The 13,876-nt window shown below is 42.6% G+C and overlaps 2 protein-coding genes across 2 annotated transcripts; one reads left to right on the top strand and one right to left on the bottom strand.

Moving 5' to 3' along the window:
* Positions 1–692: 692 nt before the first annotated feature.
* On the bottom strand, positions 693–5,831 carry LOC121187441 (polymeric immunoglobulin receptor-like). Its single transcript, XM_041046698.1, has 8 exons — positions 5,762–5,831; positions 4,462–4,797; positions 3,715–4,029; positions 3,428–3,553; positions 2,599–2,697; positions 2,466–2,503; positions 2,219–2,380; positions 693–1,642 (listed from the first exon to the last, which is right to left on the bottom strand). Exons 1-8 carry the CDS (start codon positions 5,799–5,801, stop codon positions 1,493–1,495), a joined length of 1,266 nt encoding a protein of 421 aa, XP_040902632.1. The 5' UTR covers positions 5,802–5,831; the 3' UTR covers positions 693–1,492.
* A 910-nt stretch (positions 5,832–6,741) lies between these two features.
* LOC121187247 (polymeric immunoglobulin receptor-like) lies at positions 6,742–13,480 on the top strand. Its single transcript, XM_041046425.1, has 10 exons — positions 6,742–6,838; positions 7,045–7,099; positions 7,566–7,679; positions 8,368–8,533; positions 9,825–10,045; positions 10,519–10,863; positions 11,333–11,653; positions 12,168–12,263; positions 12,552–12,661; positions 12,814–13,480. Exons 5-10 carry the CDS (start codon positions 10,006–10,008, stop codon positions 12,973–12,975), a joined length of 1,074 nt encoding a protein of 357 aa, XP_040902359.1. The 5' UTR covers positions 6,742–6,838; positions 7,045–7,099; positions 7,566–7,679; positions 8,368–8,533; positions 9,825–10,005; the 3' UTR covers positions 12,976–13,480.
* The last annotated feature ends 396 nt before the right edge of the window (positions 13,481–13,876 follow it).

Here is a 13,876-nt window from a genome sequence, read left to right on the forward strand (position 1 = left end):
GTACGATGTCTCAAAATCTTTACTCCGGCACTCAAACTATGGATGTTCTGTTCTGTCCCATGTGTCTCTGCATGTCTCTCACAGATGATTTTTATAAATCAATAGGGACAGATCGATACCTGCTCCCTGAGCGGGACAAAAGATTTCCTCTTCACAAAGTCTGTCTCACGATGCACTGATGAAATCTCAGTACGAGCTCCTGTAGGAAACACTCTGAGGAATCACACGGACAAATTTAGACAAACTCAGTGCAGCACAGTCATTTTCTTTCATCACTGACAAACAGAGTCAACTAATGTGAGACAGCAGCTGTTTGACAGGAAAACGGCACCGTGGTTATTGGAGAAACTGACAGGCTGAAACTCAAACTGCACAGACAGAAAACACACACACACACACACACACACACACACACCAGCATCACATCCACAAACCTGCAGCACGACACGACTGCTACACAACACACTGCTCACACATCAGGACATCGCATCAGTGTCTATCATCAAATAAATCAGTCACAGTGAACACTTACCTGCACAATCAGCACTTTCAGTTTTGACTCTTTAAGCACATTTTAGTGATAATACTTCTGCACTTTTACTTAAGTAAGTGTAATGGAGTATTTTCACATCAAGGCATTTCACTAAGGAAAGAGTGTGAGAAACAACAGCTCAACAACAGCTCATGTATTTACTGATGGAACAGTGAAGGTTTCTGAGCCACACTGCCACCTACTGACGAAATGGTCACACTACAAACTGGTAATATGAAGTGAAAAGTGTGAGGGTGAAAGAATTTGGCTTCCTCACTAATTTCATTGCCCCACAGTCACCAGCATATGTGTGTAATTAACCGACTGTTTTTATTTCACATTCGAAGATTTAATGTCCAAAAATATTAAACAGGAAATGTTGAAAATATAAAATGAAGAAAAATCCAAACAACTGTAGTGAGGACAAAGGCTCGGGCTTTGTCTCGTCATCAAGCTGGGGCAAGATGACATCAAAAGAAAACCAGCTCTGAAACCTGTGGAATCAGCAGAACAACTGATGAACGCAGATCCACGAGGATCCACGGCTGATCACCATGTCTAACCACAGAAACCAGAAACTGACAGACATCAGCTTTCACCACACAGTCTTTACAAAATGACCCACGTGTGGTGCAGTTTACCACAGATCAACTGTAAATAAATAAAAAGAATAAAGGAAAAAACTATCTAACAAAGAGGAAATGACAGAATGTACTGACTGAGAAAGGAGGTGTGAAAGTGTCAGACTTTCATGTGGAGGCTCTGATGGCTCACTGCTGCCTCCCTCGCTTCTCTAAGAGTTAGAGTCCCTCACCCTACAGAGACGCTGGGGAAGTTACTGCTGATGTAAGATTAAGATTAAGATTAAGAGATACTTTATTAATCCCCGTGGGGAAATTCGTTTGTAGCAGCAGTCACAAGGAAATGTAAAGTAAAGGTCGAGTACTGAGGGGGATCGTCTCAGGTGTGGCTGGGATCAGAGCTCACTTCTACCTGCAGGACGGAATAAACCACCTCGCTTTGGTCACCACGGGGGGCGCTGCTGGGCGAGTCGGTCCTCCTGGAGAAATTCACCTCAGTGTAGGTGAGTCTACTTGAGTCGTCTTCAGCCTGGACAAAGAAAAAGAAGGGAGCGTGTAAGGACGCAGCATCTGCTCCACAGCAGCCATGTTTCCTGTCGCGTTTAGTTTTATAACCATCATGAGAGCATACGTGGATGCACTTTACTCAGGTGATCACAGCTCCGCCAGGCGCCGTCAGGATCTGTATTTCCTGCAGGGGCAGTCCTGGATGTTCAGGTGACCTGGGTGAACTGTGATTCGATGTCCCCTCTCTTATTTATTCATCATTTCTTTTAGAGGACCAGTCCAGTGTGTTCACATGTTCAATTATAGCCTGTCTCTCAGGTAAACAGCTAAACAAGGGAGCATATTAACAAACTCAATTACTGAGCAGTCGAATAAATTGCTCTCTGTGCAGAGTTCTATCAAAGTGAACAGTTTTGTTTCCATTCAGAGTTTTTCACCTGTACATTACTGAGGCTGAATGAGTTACTGAGCTCAATGTGCTTCCTTCTTCCTGAAACCTGCAGAGACACTTTTCCATGTTCAGTGGTGACGGTTTTAAACAGGACGCAGGCTAATGCTGCTGTTCTGACTCCACAGTCCTGTTACTGTTTTTCCTTACTTGGTGCTGAGAACTGGCTGCAGAGCCGAAGCTGTGGACATCATTGGTTTCCCCTCCATTTGGTTTGGTGTACTTGGAGTAAATGATAACCGAGGGGTTTTCCACACGAGGAGACGTGTTCCGTCTGTCCACCTCTCCGATGTCCTCATACACTCGGTTTCCCTGCGGTTTGAAGGAAAAGTGTTTGGGTAGAATTGATATCAGCTGGACTCAAACACCCAGACGTCTCCAGCTTCTTCAAACTCACCTCTGTGACAGAATCACGCTCTGTTCCCACAGGAGGTTCTGCAAAACATGACAGTAAGTCCAAACCAGACCAAACAGTAAGAGTTAAACCAGGGAAGGGGGGCGGGGGGCTCTAACCATTAATATCAACTCACCCTTCGAGCCAGAGGCTCTCTTTCTGCAGAATATCAGCACAACCACAGACAGCAGGACGACCATGACGGCCAGAGTCACGCCTCCGTACAGAGTCACATCTGAAGCAGTTTGAGCAGAAAAACAAAACTGTGATATTCTTTTTAATATCATTATCCACTGGACTGGACTCTCATGTACTGTGCACGTGTGCGTATGAAGGAGTTACTGCAGTAAACGTACACATTTCATTTTGTAAACATCTGCATACACATGAATACAAATACATACAGAAACATAAGTTACCTGCTCAGTTTACTGAGTTTCTGGGAGTTTCTGTGTGAGCAAGTATTATATTATATGTCTATGGAAAATACTCATTTCAGATTGGCTGACAGGAGTCAATCATATAACAGGTCAACTCTGTTCTAAATGAGTACCTCAGTGTATTTAACTGGCCCTAACCATAGAAACAGCACTTCCTACGGTCGCTGCTCACTGACTGTGCTAAGACTGAACCATGGGTGAACCCGACCCATACTCAGCACACAGACATCAGAGCAGCATCAATTTCTTTTAGAGAGAGAGTGAATGAGAATATTGTCCAAAATGCCAAAGAAGTTCTTCAAGAAAGAGACGAGCACAGCTTCTGTAGCCATGTTGTAACGGCGTACGTCACTTCCCAGCCGATTCTGGAGGATGATGAAAACGACTGAGGAAGTAAAACCGTCACAACCTGCAGGACGTGTTTCGTTACCTTCCTCCTTGCTTCATATTTTGGTACAGTTATTTCTCAATTAGGTCCAATCACACAAACTAATTATGCAAAAACTCTACAGCATCTGGCTGTACCGTCAGTTGAGATTGTTGTCTCAGACTGGTCGGTGGCTTCAGGGAAACCTGATGAAGGTGTTGAACGTTGTGTAATGGAGTGTGAACTCTGAGTTGTTGTTGGTTCAGAGGTCGATGGGACTGATGCTGAAAAGGGAAAAACACACAAAGAAAGACAGAGCTGAGACACACCGCGGTGAGACTGAACTGAAATTACACCTCACTTTTAAACTTATTATAAAAAAGAAATAAAGTTTGCGTTTGCCAGTTCTATCACAGCAGAACAACTGTACACCTCCAAAACTCACCGTCTGCGACAATGATCTCAAAGCTCCTGTGTGTTGAGCCCAGACCACACCTGTACCGTCCCGAGTCAGACTCTGTCACCTGTGTGATGGTCATGAACAGAAACCCTCCTGAAGGAGATCCTGTAAAGTATCTGAGGCTGTATCTGCCTTCCCGAGCTGTCTCACCCCTTGTTTCAACCAAAATGTTCTTTCCTTCACAGTCTCCTTTACAGAAATTCTTCCTTATTGAAGAGAAAGGAAAGGAACATTCGACTGTGACGTCTGCTCCGGTCGTTACACGGACGGTCTTTTCTTTATGGGTTTCCTCCAGCAGAGCTGATGAACAGAGAAACAGCAGTTACTCTCTGGACTAATGATCCAGTCTGACTTACAGATTCAAATCTGATCTGCAGTCAGACTGGGAGCTGCCCAGTTCACCCAGTCTGTAAGAGTTTAATACAACGATGGTCAGGATCTGACCTGACTGGATTCAGTGTGATTTCATTCATTTTAACACGATCAGCTCTGTGAGAGGAGATTATGAAACACATTAAACATATGATCTTTTTTTAAACTTGTGAACAGCTGTTTTCTTAGACACAGAGCTCATATATTGTTCAAATATTCACTGTAGTTAACTGGTTAATAGACACAGTGTCAGCAGACAAAGTGTAAAGTAAGAAACATACCAGCAACTGTGACTGTGACACTTTCTTCAAGAAGAAAGAAAAAAAAGAAGCGTTGTTGTGGATTTTAGTAGAAACTCACCGTCTGTGACAATGATCTCTAACTTCTCGTATTCAAACCGAGTGCTGCCCAGGCCACACCTGTACTTTCCCGAGTCAGACTTTGTCAGGTGTGTGATGCTCACAGAAATATGCCATTTGTTTCTCTCCCATTTATATTCAATGCTGTATCTGTCCCTCTGAGCTCTGACATCAGTTGTGTCAATGAGAAAGTCGTCTGGTTGACATGGTTCCCTGCAGAAGATCCTCCTGCTTCCAGACACAGAAAAGGAACATTTAACTTTGACAGCTTCTCCTTCAACGGCTGAATAGACGAACTCCTGTGCGCCGACGAGAGCGATGTCTCCGTCCAGCAGAGCTGTTGAACAGACGAACAACCTGCAGTTACTATTTGTTTTTCCTGTAAGACGCTGCAGTCGCATCACAATATTTCCTGCTTCACACTGACACAGATCCACAGAGTCACACTGGGAGCTTCCCAGTTCAACCACAGTCCCATCCATCATCTTTTACTCTCGTGGCAGAGTTTCCCTGTTTTAATAAAGGTTTCACTTTGTGTTAAATTGTGAAAAGTAACTGATTAACAAAAATTTACGACCACGCGACATACATCGGAAAAAAGAGCCCCAATAAAAAAAAGGGCTCAGTGATAAGACGAAACACGACAGAAAACTGAACCTTCACGTCTGTTTTTAGAATTTAAAATGCTGCAATTAAAAAAGTCCTGACTTCAGCCACAGACATCAGCAGCTCAGTGTGGCTTTCAACACTGTCCTCTGTTTCACTGACTTCCCATTTATCAGAGCAGAGAACCGACTGAACTCACACACGTATCCGTTAGATGTGTTAACAGAAATCACTTTTATTACATGAAGATAATTTACCATCATGTTTATATTTCTCAGCAGGATGTCACAGGAAATTTCTCAAGCAACATTTTTTTTAACTTTAATTATGTGGCTGATAATTAATCAGAAACCCTTTTGATAACTATTAATTTGTTCAGTTTCTTTGAGCAAGAATGACAAACATTCTCTGATTTCAGCTTCTTAAATGAAAATAACTGCTGTTCGATAAATGATGGATTTGTATGGAAGAAGAAAATGAAGGTCAGGTGAGTTCATGTTTCTAAGCAGCTGTTACTCAAAATCTGAAAGTTTTGTTCTGTGTGTAAAGATGAACCTGTCCGTCAAAGTGACTCATTCTGACTCAGGTCGTCATGTTTAACCACATAAACCACCGATGGTGCAAATGTACCAATGACCAACTGTGAATAAACATGGTAAAGACAAATGATAGAAGTACAAAGCGGATGTACTCACAGAGGACGAGGCAGCAGATTAAAGTGTGACTGACTTTCATGGTGAGGCTCTGATGATCCACTGCCGTCTCTGTTCCTGCTTCAGTGGCAAATAAACATCTTCTCACTTCTCTAAACCACGGAGTTCCTCCTCCAACAGCTTCACTCCATCTGTCTGAGTTTACCTTCAAAACAAACAACAAACACACCCCGAAGGTCATTTTATCAGCAGGCATTGAATCTATCAGAAACCAGATTGGATCCGATCAGATGGCATCAAGTTTTGACAGTTTTATTTATTTTTCATTTATAAAACAATTTTTTAAGTGTGTAAACAACCTTGCACCAGAAATTCTCTGTCACCTGGTAAATAAACAAAGTAGTGGGATCAGAACCTGAGGTGCGGTGAGGGGAAACTGTTTGGCAGCAAAACGCAGAACCACATTTAGTCAAACATCCTTTTTAGTGAGAGCTGCAAGAACGAACTCGAGAAACTGACAGCACGCACGGTTTTCACACACACACACTCACTCTCACTCTCTCTCACACACACACACACACACACACACACACACACACACACACACACACACCAAGAAATGGTTAAAGCTGAAGCAAGTCTGTGAACACTGACACTTTTGTTCGTTTTGTTCTGTCTCTATAATGACATGGCTGATCTCAACCTTTATTTAAGTCTTATATTTTATTGTACATACTGGTTTTATTGTATGTCTCTAATGGCTGCAGTGTTTGAAACTCAAACCTCTGTAAAGTTCTGTTTTAGCTCTCGAAGCCTAACCAGGGACAGGGGCTGCAAATTAGCCGCGGCAAGAAACGCGCATGCGCGGCATCTGCTCTGTACATGTCATTTGTTTTGCAGACTGATTCACATCAGTCTCTCCTGAACGCAGCTGCAGCTCATTAATCATAATCAGGATGCACTCCACTGGTTGGCTGTGGTGATGTGTGAAGTTAAGAACATTAAACCAAGGCAGACCGAGGGTGGAGCAGGGCAGGCTCAGGAAACGTCCAGAGACCTCAGGGTGCAACAGGTGGAATCAGCAGGCAGCGCGTAAATCCTCCAGGCGAACAGGTACAGGTGAATCTGAGGCGCAGGTGGAACATGGATGAGAACACACGGAAAACATCCATCCGTTTTCTATACCGCTTGATCCGTCAGCGTCGCGGGGAGCTGGAGCCTGTCGGGGTTTACCTTGGACTGGGCCGACACACACAGTCACACATAGGGTTGATTTAGAGCAGCCAATTAACCGACTGAGCATGTTTTGGGATTGTGGGAGGAAGCTGGAGAAAACGGAGAAGAAGAGCCCAGACAGCACGCGGAAACTTGTAAAGCCAGGTGAGGCGTTCTTCAAACACACCTGCTCTCAGGTGGAACTGATGGGATGATTAACCGCAGCTGCGCAGGAGAACTGGCGGGAAAGGGAAACTGGGTGGCCACGCCCAAGACGGAGGACGCGTGCGCGCACACACAGACAGAGGAAGAGAAAGCACAAACACAGTCTGACTTGGGTTGGGGGGGGTTATTTCACTATTCAGATTTTTGTGTATTTACACATAGCAGAATTATATATGTACATATTTGTGTATATGTATTTATATATGTAATACATAATGTATATTATGTATTCACAATAAATTATATTTTCACATTACAAGATTTTACTGTGATATTTTCAATATAATACTGTAATTTAGTATTCTACTGTGAAACTGATGTTTACACAGTAAATTACAAATCACAGAGTATTACTGTATGTTTGCACAGTAAAATACTGTGTTCACACCATCATTTGCGATAACAGGACACATTACGGTAAAATTTGAATCGCGCTTGATCCGCCTTCCACTGTGGGACCGAGGCAGAGCAGCAGTGAAGCGGATGCACCTGGTCCACACATACGAAGAGGAGAGCAGAGGTAAGCTGAACATCATTTAAAATATTAGACAGCTTGTTATGACTTGCTTGTTAGGTGTGTGAGTTAGTACATGAACGAATGAATTCATTTTTTATGGTCTCCGCATGTTGATGGGAGGGATAGTTAGAGTTATTCGGCTGAGAAACTGCGGCGAATTAGCCGCGAATTAGCGTAAATGCTAAGTAGCCAATAGCATTAGCAGCAGCAACCAGATATCATTTCAAAGCCGTTTTTCTCAGCGAAGCTTTGCCACACAGGCAAGTAGCTCATACCATTGGAAAGCTTAAATTATGCTCTTTAATTTCATGGTCCCCATTTGTCGATAGTTTGCGAATTACTTGACCGCGAAGATGCAGTGAATTAGCCTCGAATTAGCGCGAACGTCAAAGTTAAAGTTAGCTAAGTAGCCCAGTTACAGCAGCAGCAACCCCACAGCATTTCAAAGCCGTTTTTCTAAGCGAAGCTTTGCCACACAGGCAAGTAGCTCATACCATTGGAAAGCTTAAATTATGCTCTTTAATTTCATGGTCCCCATTTGTCGATAGTTTGCGAATTACTTGACCGCGAAGATGCAGTGAATTAGCCTTGAATTGGCGCGAACGTCAAAGTTAAAGTTAGCTAAGTAGCCCAGTCATTTGCAGCATTCCACTTCTTTACAATAGCGTAAGATGGTATCTGTTCATTTCAGGAGACATGACGAAGCCCAGGTCTTGGATGCTGTCCATTGAAGGACAGGTGGTGATGGGACCACAGGAGGGTTTCATCAATGGGATAGCCGCGGTTTTTGCAAGCTACTACAGCTTCAGTCTGCAGTATCCGGAGGATAGCTCAGGCACTTTGGAGTGTATCCAGAGGTACTGTAATACTTACATTAGCATTGTATTGGACTGCTAGCTTGATAACCTACCTTGCTCTCTTATCGTCTTAGAATTTGTTGTTGTTTATCAGTGCTACGTTCTTACTGCTTTCAGTCAATGTGTGATGTTTCCAAACTGAAATAATCCTTCATGTGATTCTCTTGGAACAGAAATCTAAATACAGTGGGAGTGAGTGCTATGATTGAGCATTCTCTCAATTGAGTTGAATCAAATTCAGCAGACTAACGCTCCTCAACTTTCTCCTTTTTGATAGCATAGCAAAGATTACACAACCTGTGAGCGGCTGACATGTGCTCCTTTTTGGTAAATTGGTTTGGTATCATAAATTTTAGTGGATTATTGTCTTTCTTAACTTGGGCGTCAAGTGGATAACTTAACATAACATGCATGCTTGCTTAGGTCACAGGTTTGTTCAATGTTTGCATGTCTGTCTCCATCTCTGTGCATCTGATATGCTTGCCTGTCATCAATCTTACTTGGCTTTCAATAATTTCTTTCTTTGGTGTTGGATTTACTTACAGGGAAAGGGGCTCTACAGCATATGCTTTGGATAAACATTGCAATAATACATTTATGTAAAACTGAAAGTTGTTGTCTTTGCTTCTTGTTTACAGATACTTCCTGGGCATTACTGTGAAATGTTTAAAGTAAAATACTGTGATATATTTCCTGCAAGAATCTGTGAGGTTACTGTGAAAGTATGGAAATTATTAGCCAGTAATTTACTGTAAATTCACAGTGAAAAATTTAACAGTGTGAGTTGATCCTCCATCAGGTCAGATGTTTCAGTGTGTCATGTTTGTGAGCTGACTGACCAGGCTGAAGTGAACCTGCTCTGGACCAGGTCTCAGAAACTGACCCCGGGTTAAAGCAGAGGAAAGTTGAGTTTAGGTGAAGCACAGCTGAGCTTCCTGTTTATCTCTCTGTGTGCTACAGTCCACAGAGCCTGTACTAAGAGTTCAATCTAACAAAAACTGAACCTCCTTCACTTTGCAGTAACATCCTGTGAAACACAGCTGGAGGAGGCAGAGCCTCAGTGTTTATCAGATGCCACAACACATATTTGTTGTCAGTGTGTAAATATTAAGTTTTAATACAAAGAGGAAAAGGCACCGTGTTGTACAGACTGCATGTCTCTCACAGATCCGAATGATTAAATGTATGTGGCATGAAAAGCTTCATTGTTTGTAATTAGTGTCAAAGGAGCTTCACAGCAGCTTAATCTTGACAATCCTTATCTCCACCCTGTCTCCATCTTTATCACCAGGTCCTGAGCTGCTTAATCTACATGCACACATATAGATATATATACCGAGAGAGGGGGAGGACAGAAAAGACACCACAAATTGAGCAACTTCAGCTCCCTGATTGGTCAGAGCGGAGGGACTGAAGAAACAAGCAGTGAACCAGCAGTCGAATCGTTTTCTCTGTCAGCATCAACACTCAGGATGAATATCCTCCATGTTCTGTTCTTCTGCTTCTTGTCAGGTCGGGACCCTACGGTCAGGGCTGATTCGTCAGCTGTTTCTTCAGTGCTGCAACACACTCCGCTATGGGACAGTTCTTGTGTGTATTTAAACAAATGCCAGGGTTGTATCACATGTTTTAGGCTGCTGTTGCTTTCATTCGTTTTGCTGTTCTCTGAAAATTTGTTCCCAGTTTGCTGCTGCAGCTGATGTTAGCTGTTGCTCAGTGATATTAGAAAGTGTGGACATTTCAAAAAGAGACAGATGTTCATGAAAGACTCTGTGACTGTTATGGCTGCAGCTGTAGGTACAACAACTGCTGTGGAGTCTGCTACAGCTGAACTCTGCTAATTATTAGTATTTATCTGTTATTTGTTGTTAGAAGTACAGATGTCGAACTGTGCTAATATCGGCCTCTGCATCTCTGCGTCTCTGTTGTGTTGTGTTGTACAACACAAAGTTCTGACTGTTAGTTTTCACTGTTCTTTTCCACAGCACTGTGTGGTGGAAAGTCTGGGCTCGTCAGGGCACAAGTCAACATTTACACAGGAGCTGCAGGAGGAAACGGTTCCATTAACTGCCACCTGACTCCAACTGGAAGCTGGAAGTTCTTCTGTAAGGGTGAATGTAAAGGAAAAGACATTCTCATTAAAACAAATCGTGTTCGAGCAAACAAGGGCAGATACAGCGTTAAATACAAAAAGGGAAATTCAGGAAAAGGAATTCTGTCTGTTACAATCACACGTCTGAGCCCGTCTGACTCAGGACGGTACAGGTGTGGTTTGGGTGGATCTGGGGCTCCAGGTGTTCACACAGACTTTGAGATCAGAGTTTCAAACGGTGAGTTTCTACTGAAAATGATTAAAACTGATATATGTGGTATATTCACAATATTTAGGAATTTTTGAAGTATCGCATTTCAGCTCATTAAACACTATACAACTGCAGTAATACAATGTTTTTTTTTAAATGTTTGGAATATATATGTGAATATTTATTATATGCAACTAATAAATACCCTTCTGACTTTAACACCTATGCCACTGTGCTTCAGGGTCTGTTAAAGCCTTTTATCAATGGTTTACATGGTAAACTATTTGATTATACATGCTATAGTTATTATTAATAATACCTGTGTTATTTATGATGCACTGACTCTCATGTTATTGATGGTGGATTGGATCTTTACCCCACCAGTCACAGACTGAGTCTGTAGATCTATGTTAATGTGAAACAGGAAATGATGTGATCACAATGCAGCATCAGACAGGAAGTGGAGATAAGTAACTAATAATCATATTTTCTACAGAACTGGAGAGAAAGTCCGGTTTTATCCGTACGGAAGTTGAAGGAGGAGAAATCACATACGGCTGCAAGGGTACGGTCCACGGGAGCAGGAAGTTCTTCTGTAGGAACAAATGCCAAAAAGAAGAGGACGTTCTCATTGACACATACGATGTCAAAGCTCAAAGAGGCAGATACAGCATCAAATATAGGCACAGATCTGTATATGGACTGTATGTGACCATCACACAGGTCACAGTGTCGGACTCAGGATGGTACAGATGTGGTTACGGCAGACCTTCGTCTCCAGATTCAGTCTTTAAATTTGAGATCCTTATTATTGACGGTGAGTTCCTCTTAAAAATCACGAAAATCTTTCCTCATAGTTTCCATAAATGGAACGGATGGAAATGAGGTTCACTCTGTCTGTGTCGTGGATCTGACTATGGGCCTGTTCACACCTGAAACTCACGAGTCTCAGGTGATCCAATCACACGTGAACAGTTCTAAGAATATCTGTTCACACCTGACATTAACCTGCATCTCCACATACGTCTCGAGTGACCAGTTACGATTGGACACATTTGTGTACACACTGCTAAAATAACGTGGCCCAGTACACCTGTGAGTGTTGGGATGTCAGTGCGTCCTGTGTGATGGTTGAGCTGGGCGTGTTTACAAACAGCAACCCACCAGTCCTGCATAGTGCACTGAAAAAATGTCAGAATTTGGGCTGTTTTTAGATGTAAACACTTCATATATACAATATATGAGCTACTGCATCTCATTTGTTCTTCACGGATTCAGTATCTGATTGTTTCATTGTCCGTGTGTGTGTGTGTGTGTGTTTCCTACACCAGCCTCGTCCTTCACACCACCACCAACACAAGGTTTAACCTCCATGTCAGGAAGCTGCACTTCATCAGATTTTTGTGAAACCACCGTGCAGCTTATAGGTATAAGACCTTTCACATTCTGTTCTCCTGCCAGCTTCATCTTCACTTCATCTTTTAAATTCTTATTGGAGGGGTGGCGTCATTTACAAGATGAGAAATGTAAATGTGAATTTAAATTGTGCCATTTCTTTTATCTGCTCTGATCAAAGTCTTTGATATTTTCCTCAAACTGAACAACCCCTCTCTCTCTCTCTCTCTCTCTCTCTCTCTCTCTCTCTCTCTCTCTCTCTCTCTCCCTCTCCCTCCCCCCCCTCCCTCCCTCCCTCCCCCATCATCCTCCCAACCCAGAGGTCTCCTCTCTTGCTGGATGTTTACTTCTGGCTGTTCTGCTGTTGTTTGTTCTGCTGCTTTACTTCAAACTGATGCCGAAGCAGAGCTCTGACGTCAGGAACATAGAGGTGACTTTCTTTCACTCTCTCTGTTCAGTCTATGGATTTCCCTGATGACCACTACTACACTGTAAAATAACAGCTTAAGTGAAGTGATCACTGGCCTGTTGATCAGTGATGTGGTGCCATTCTTTGATTTCATGATTTGATTTAATTTTCAGTGCATCACCTATGAGAACTGCCCTTCAGTCCCCGCAGGGGAAGACTCCAACTACCAGGGCCTCGAAGCAGCCAGCAGGGACCCAGACTCTGTGTACGAGAGCGTCGATCCAGCAGGGATCAGCACCAAACCTCCTGTGCACAACACACGCGAGGCTGTCTGAACTCAGGCCTGGATTCTGTCTCTGTGCAGGTTCACATTCTTCAAGATTGTGTTCTGTGGTTTTGCAGTTTGCGTTTGTAGATTTTACCTATAAACATGATATTTTTTCACCTCTATACTCATGATACAGAAGATGATCTTTGTGTATTATACATCATTATTATGATTAAATATCATTATATCTGCCAGCTGAACAGTTTGTCAGAGCAGCGACAGGGTCTCCTGAAAGCAGAGCAACACTGTGTTTTGTTGTTTTACTTCAGTTTTACTTTGCTTTCTCTACATTTGGGAAACGTTGCCTCTCTGGAGAGCAACAGCTGCTCAAAGTCAGTCAGGCCGTGTGGTTAAATATGGTACTGCGCTCCTCATCAGGCCAGCGGCGCTCTCGTTTTGCACTGATCAAATCAAAGCAACATGATAACATCATTCAGCTAAGCAGCTCCTACCATTAGCTAATTATTTGCTTAATCATAGTGAAGTGTTACTGATGATGTCAGCAACTTTTATCCCACAATGTATAATAAACATTTTGTATACAACATATAAGACAATGGTTGCTATTTGAAAATTCTCTCTCACACACACATTAAACCTTTTAACTGTAAACATGCAGTTTATTATGTTTAACATAAAACTACTTAGATTTGTTCTGTTAATATTTCTTCCATCTTCAGTATCTGACAGATTATTTATTAATACACACACAGTTACATTATGAGTAAATACTGATTTCAGAGATTATAACATTACACTCGTTTCTCATTCGTTGCTTAAATGAAAATCCCCTTTTTGTCCTCCCCTCATTCTGCTGTGTCCTCTGGCTGCTGAGACCAGCTGAGTTGCAAAGTGGGAGCAGATGCTGGTTCCACCAGTGTTTTCCCCCACTCTGTATTCCCATTTCA

Source organism: Toxotes jaculatrix, chromosome 2 (genome assembly GCF_017976425.1).
Source record: "Toxotes jaculatrix isolate fToxJac2 chromosome 2, fToxJac2.pri, whole genome shotgun sequence".
Classification (NCBI taxonomy): Eukaryota; Metazoa; Chordata; class Actinopteri; family Toxotidae; genus Toxotes; species Toxotes jaculatrix.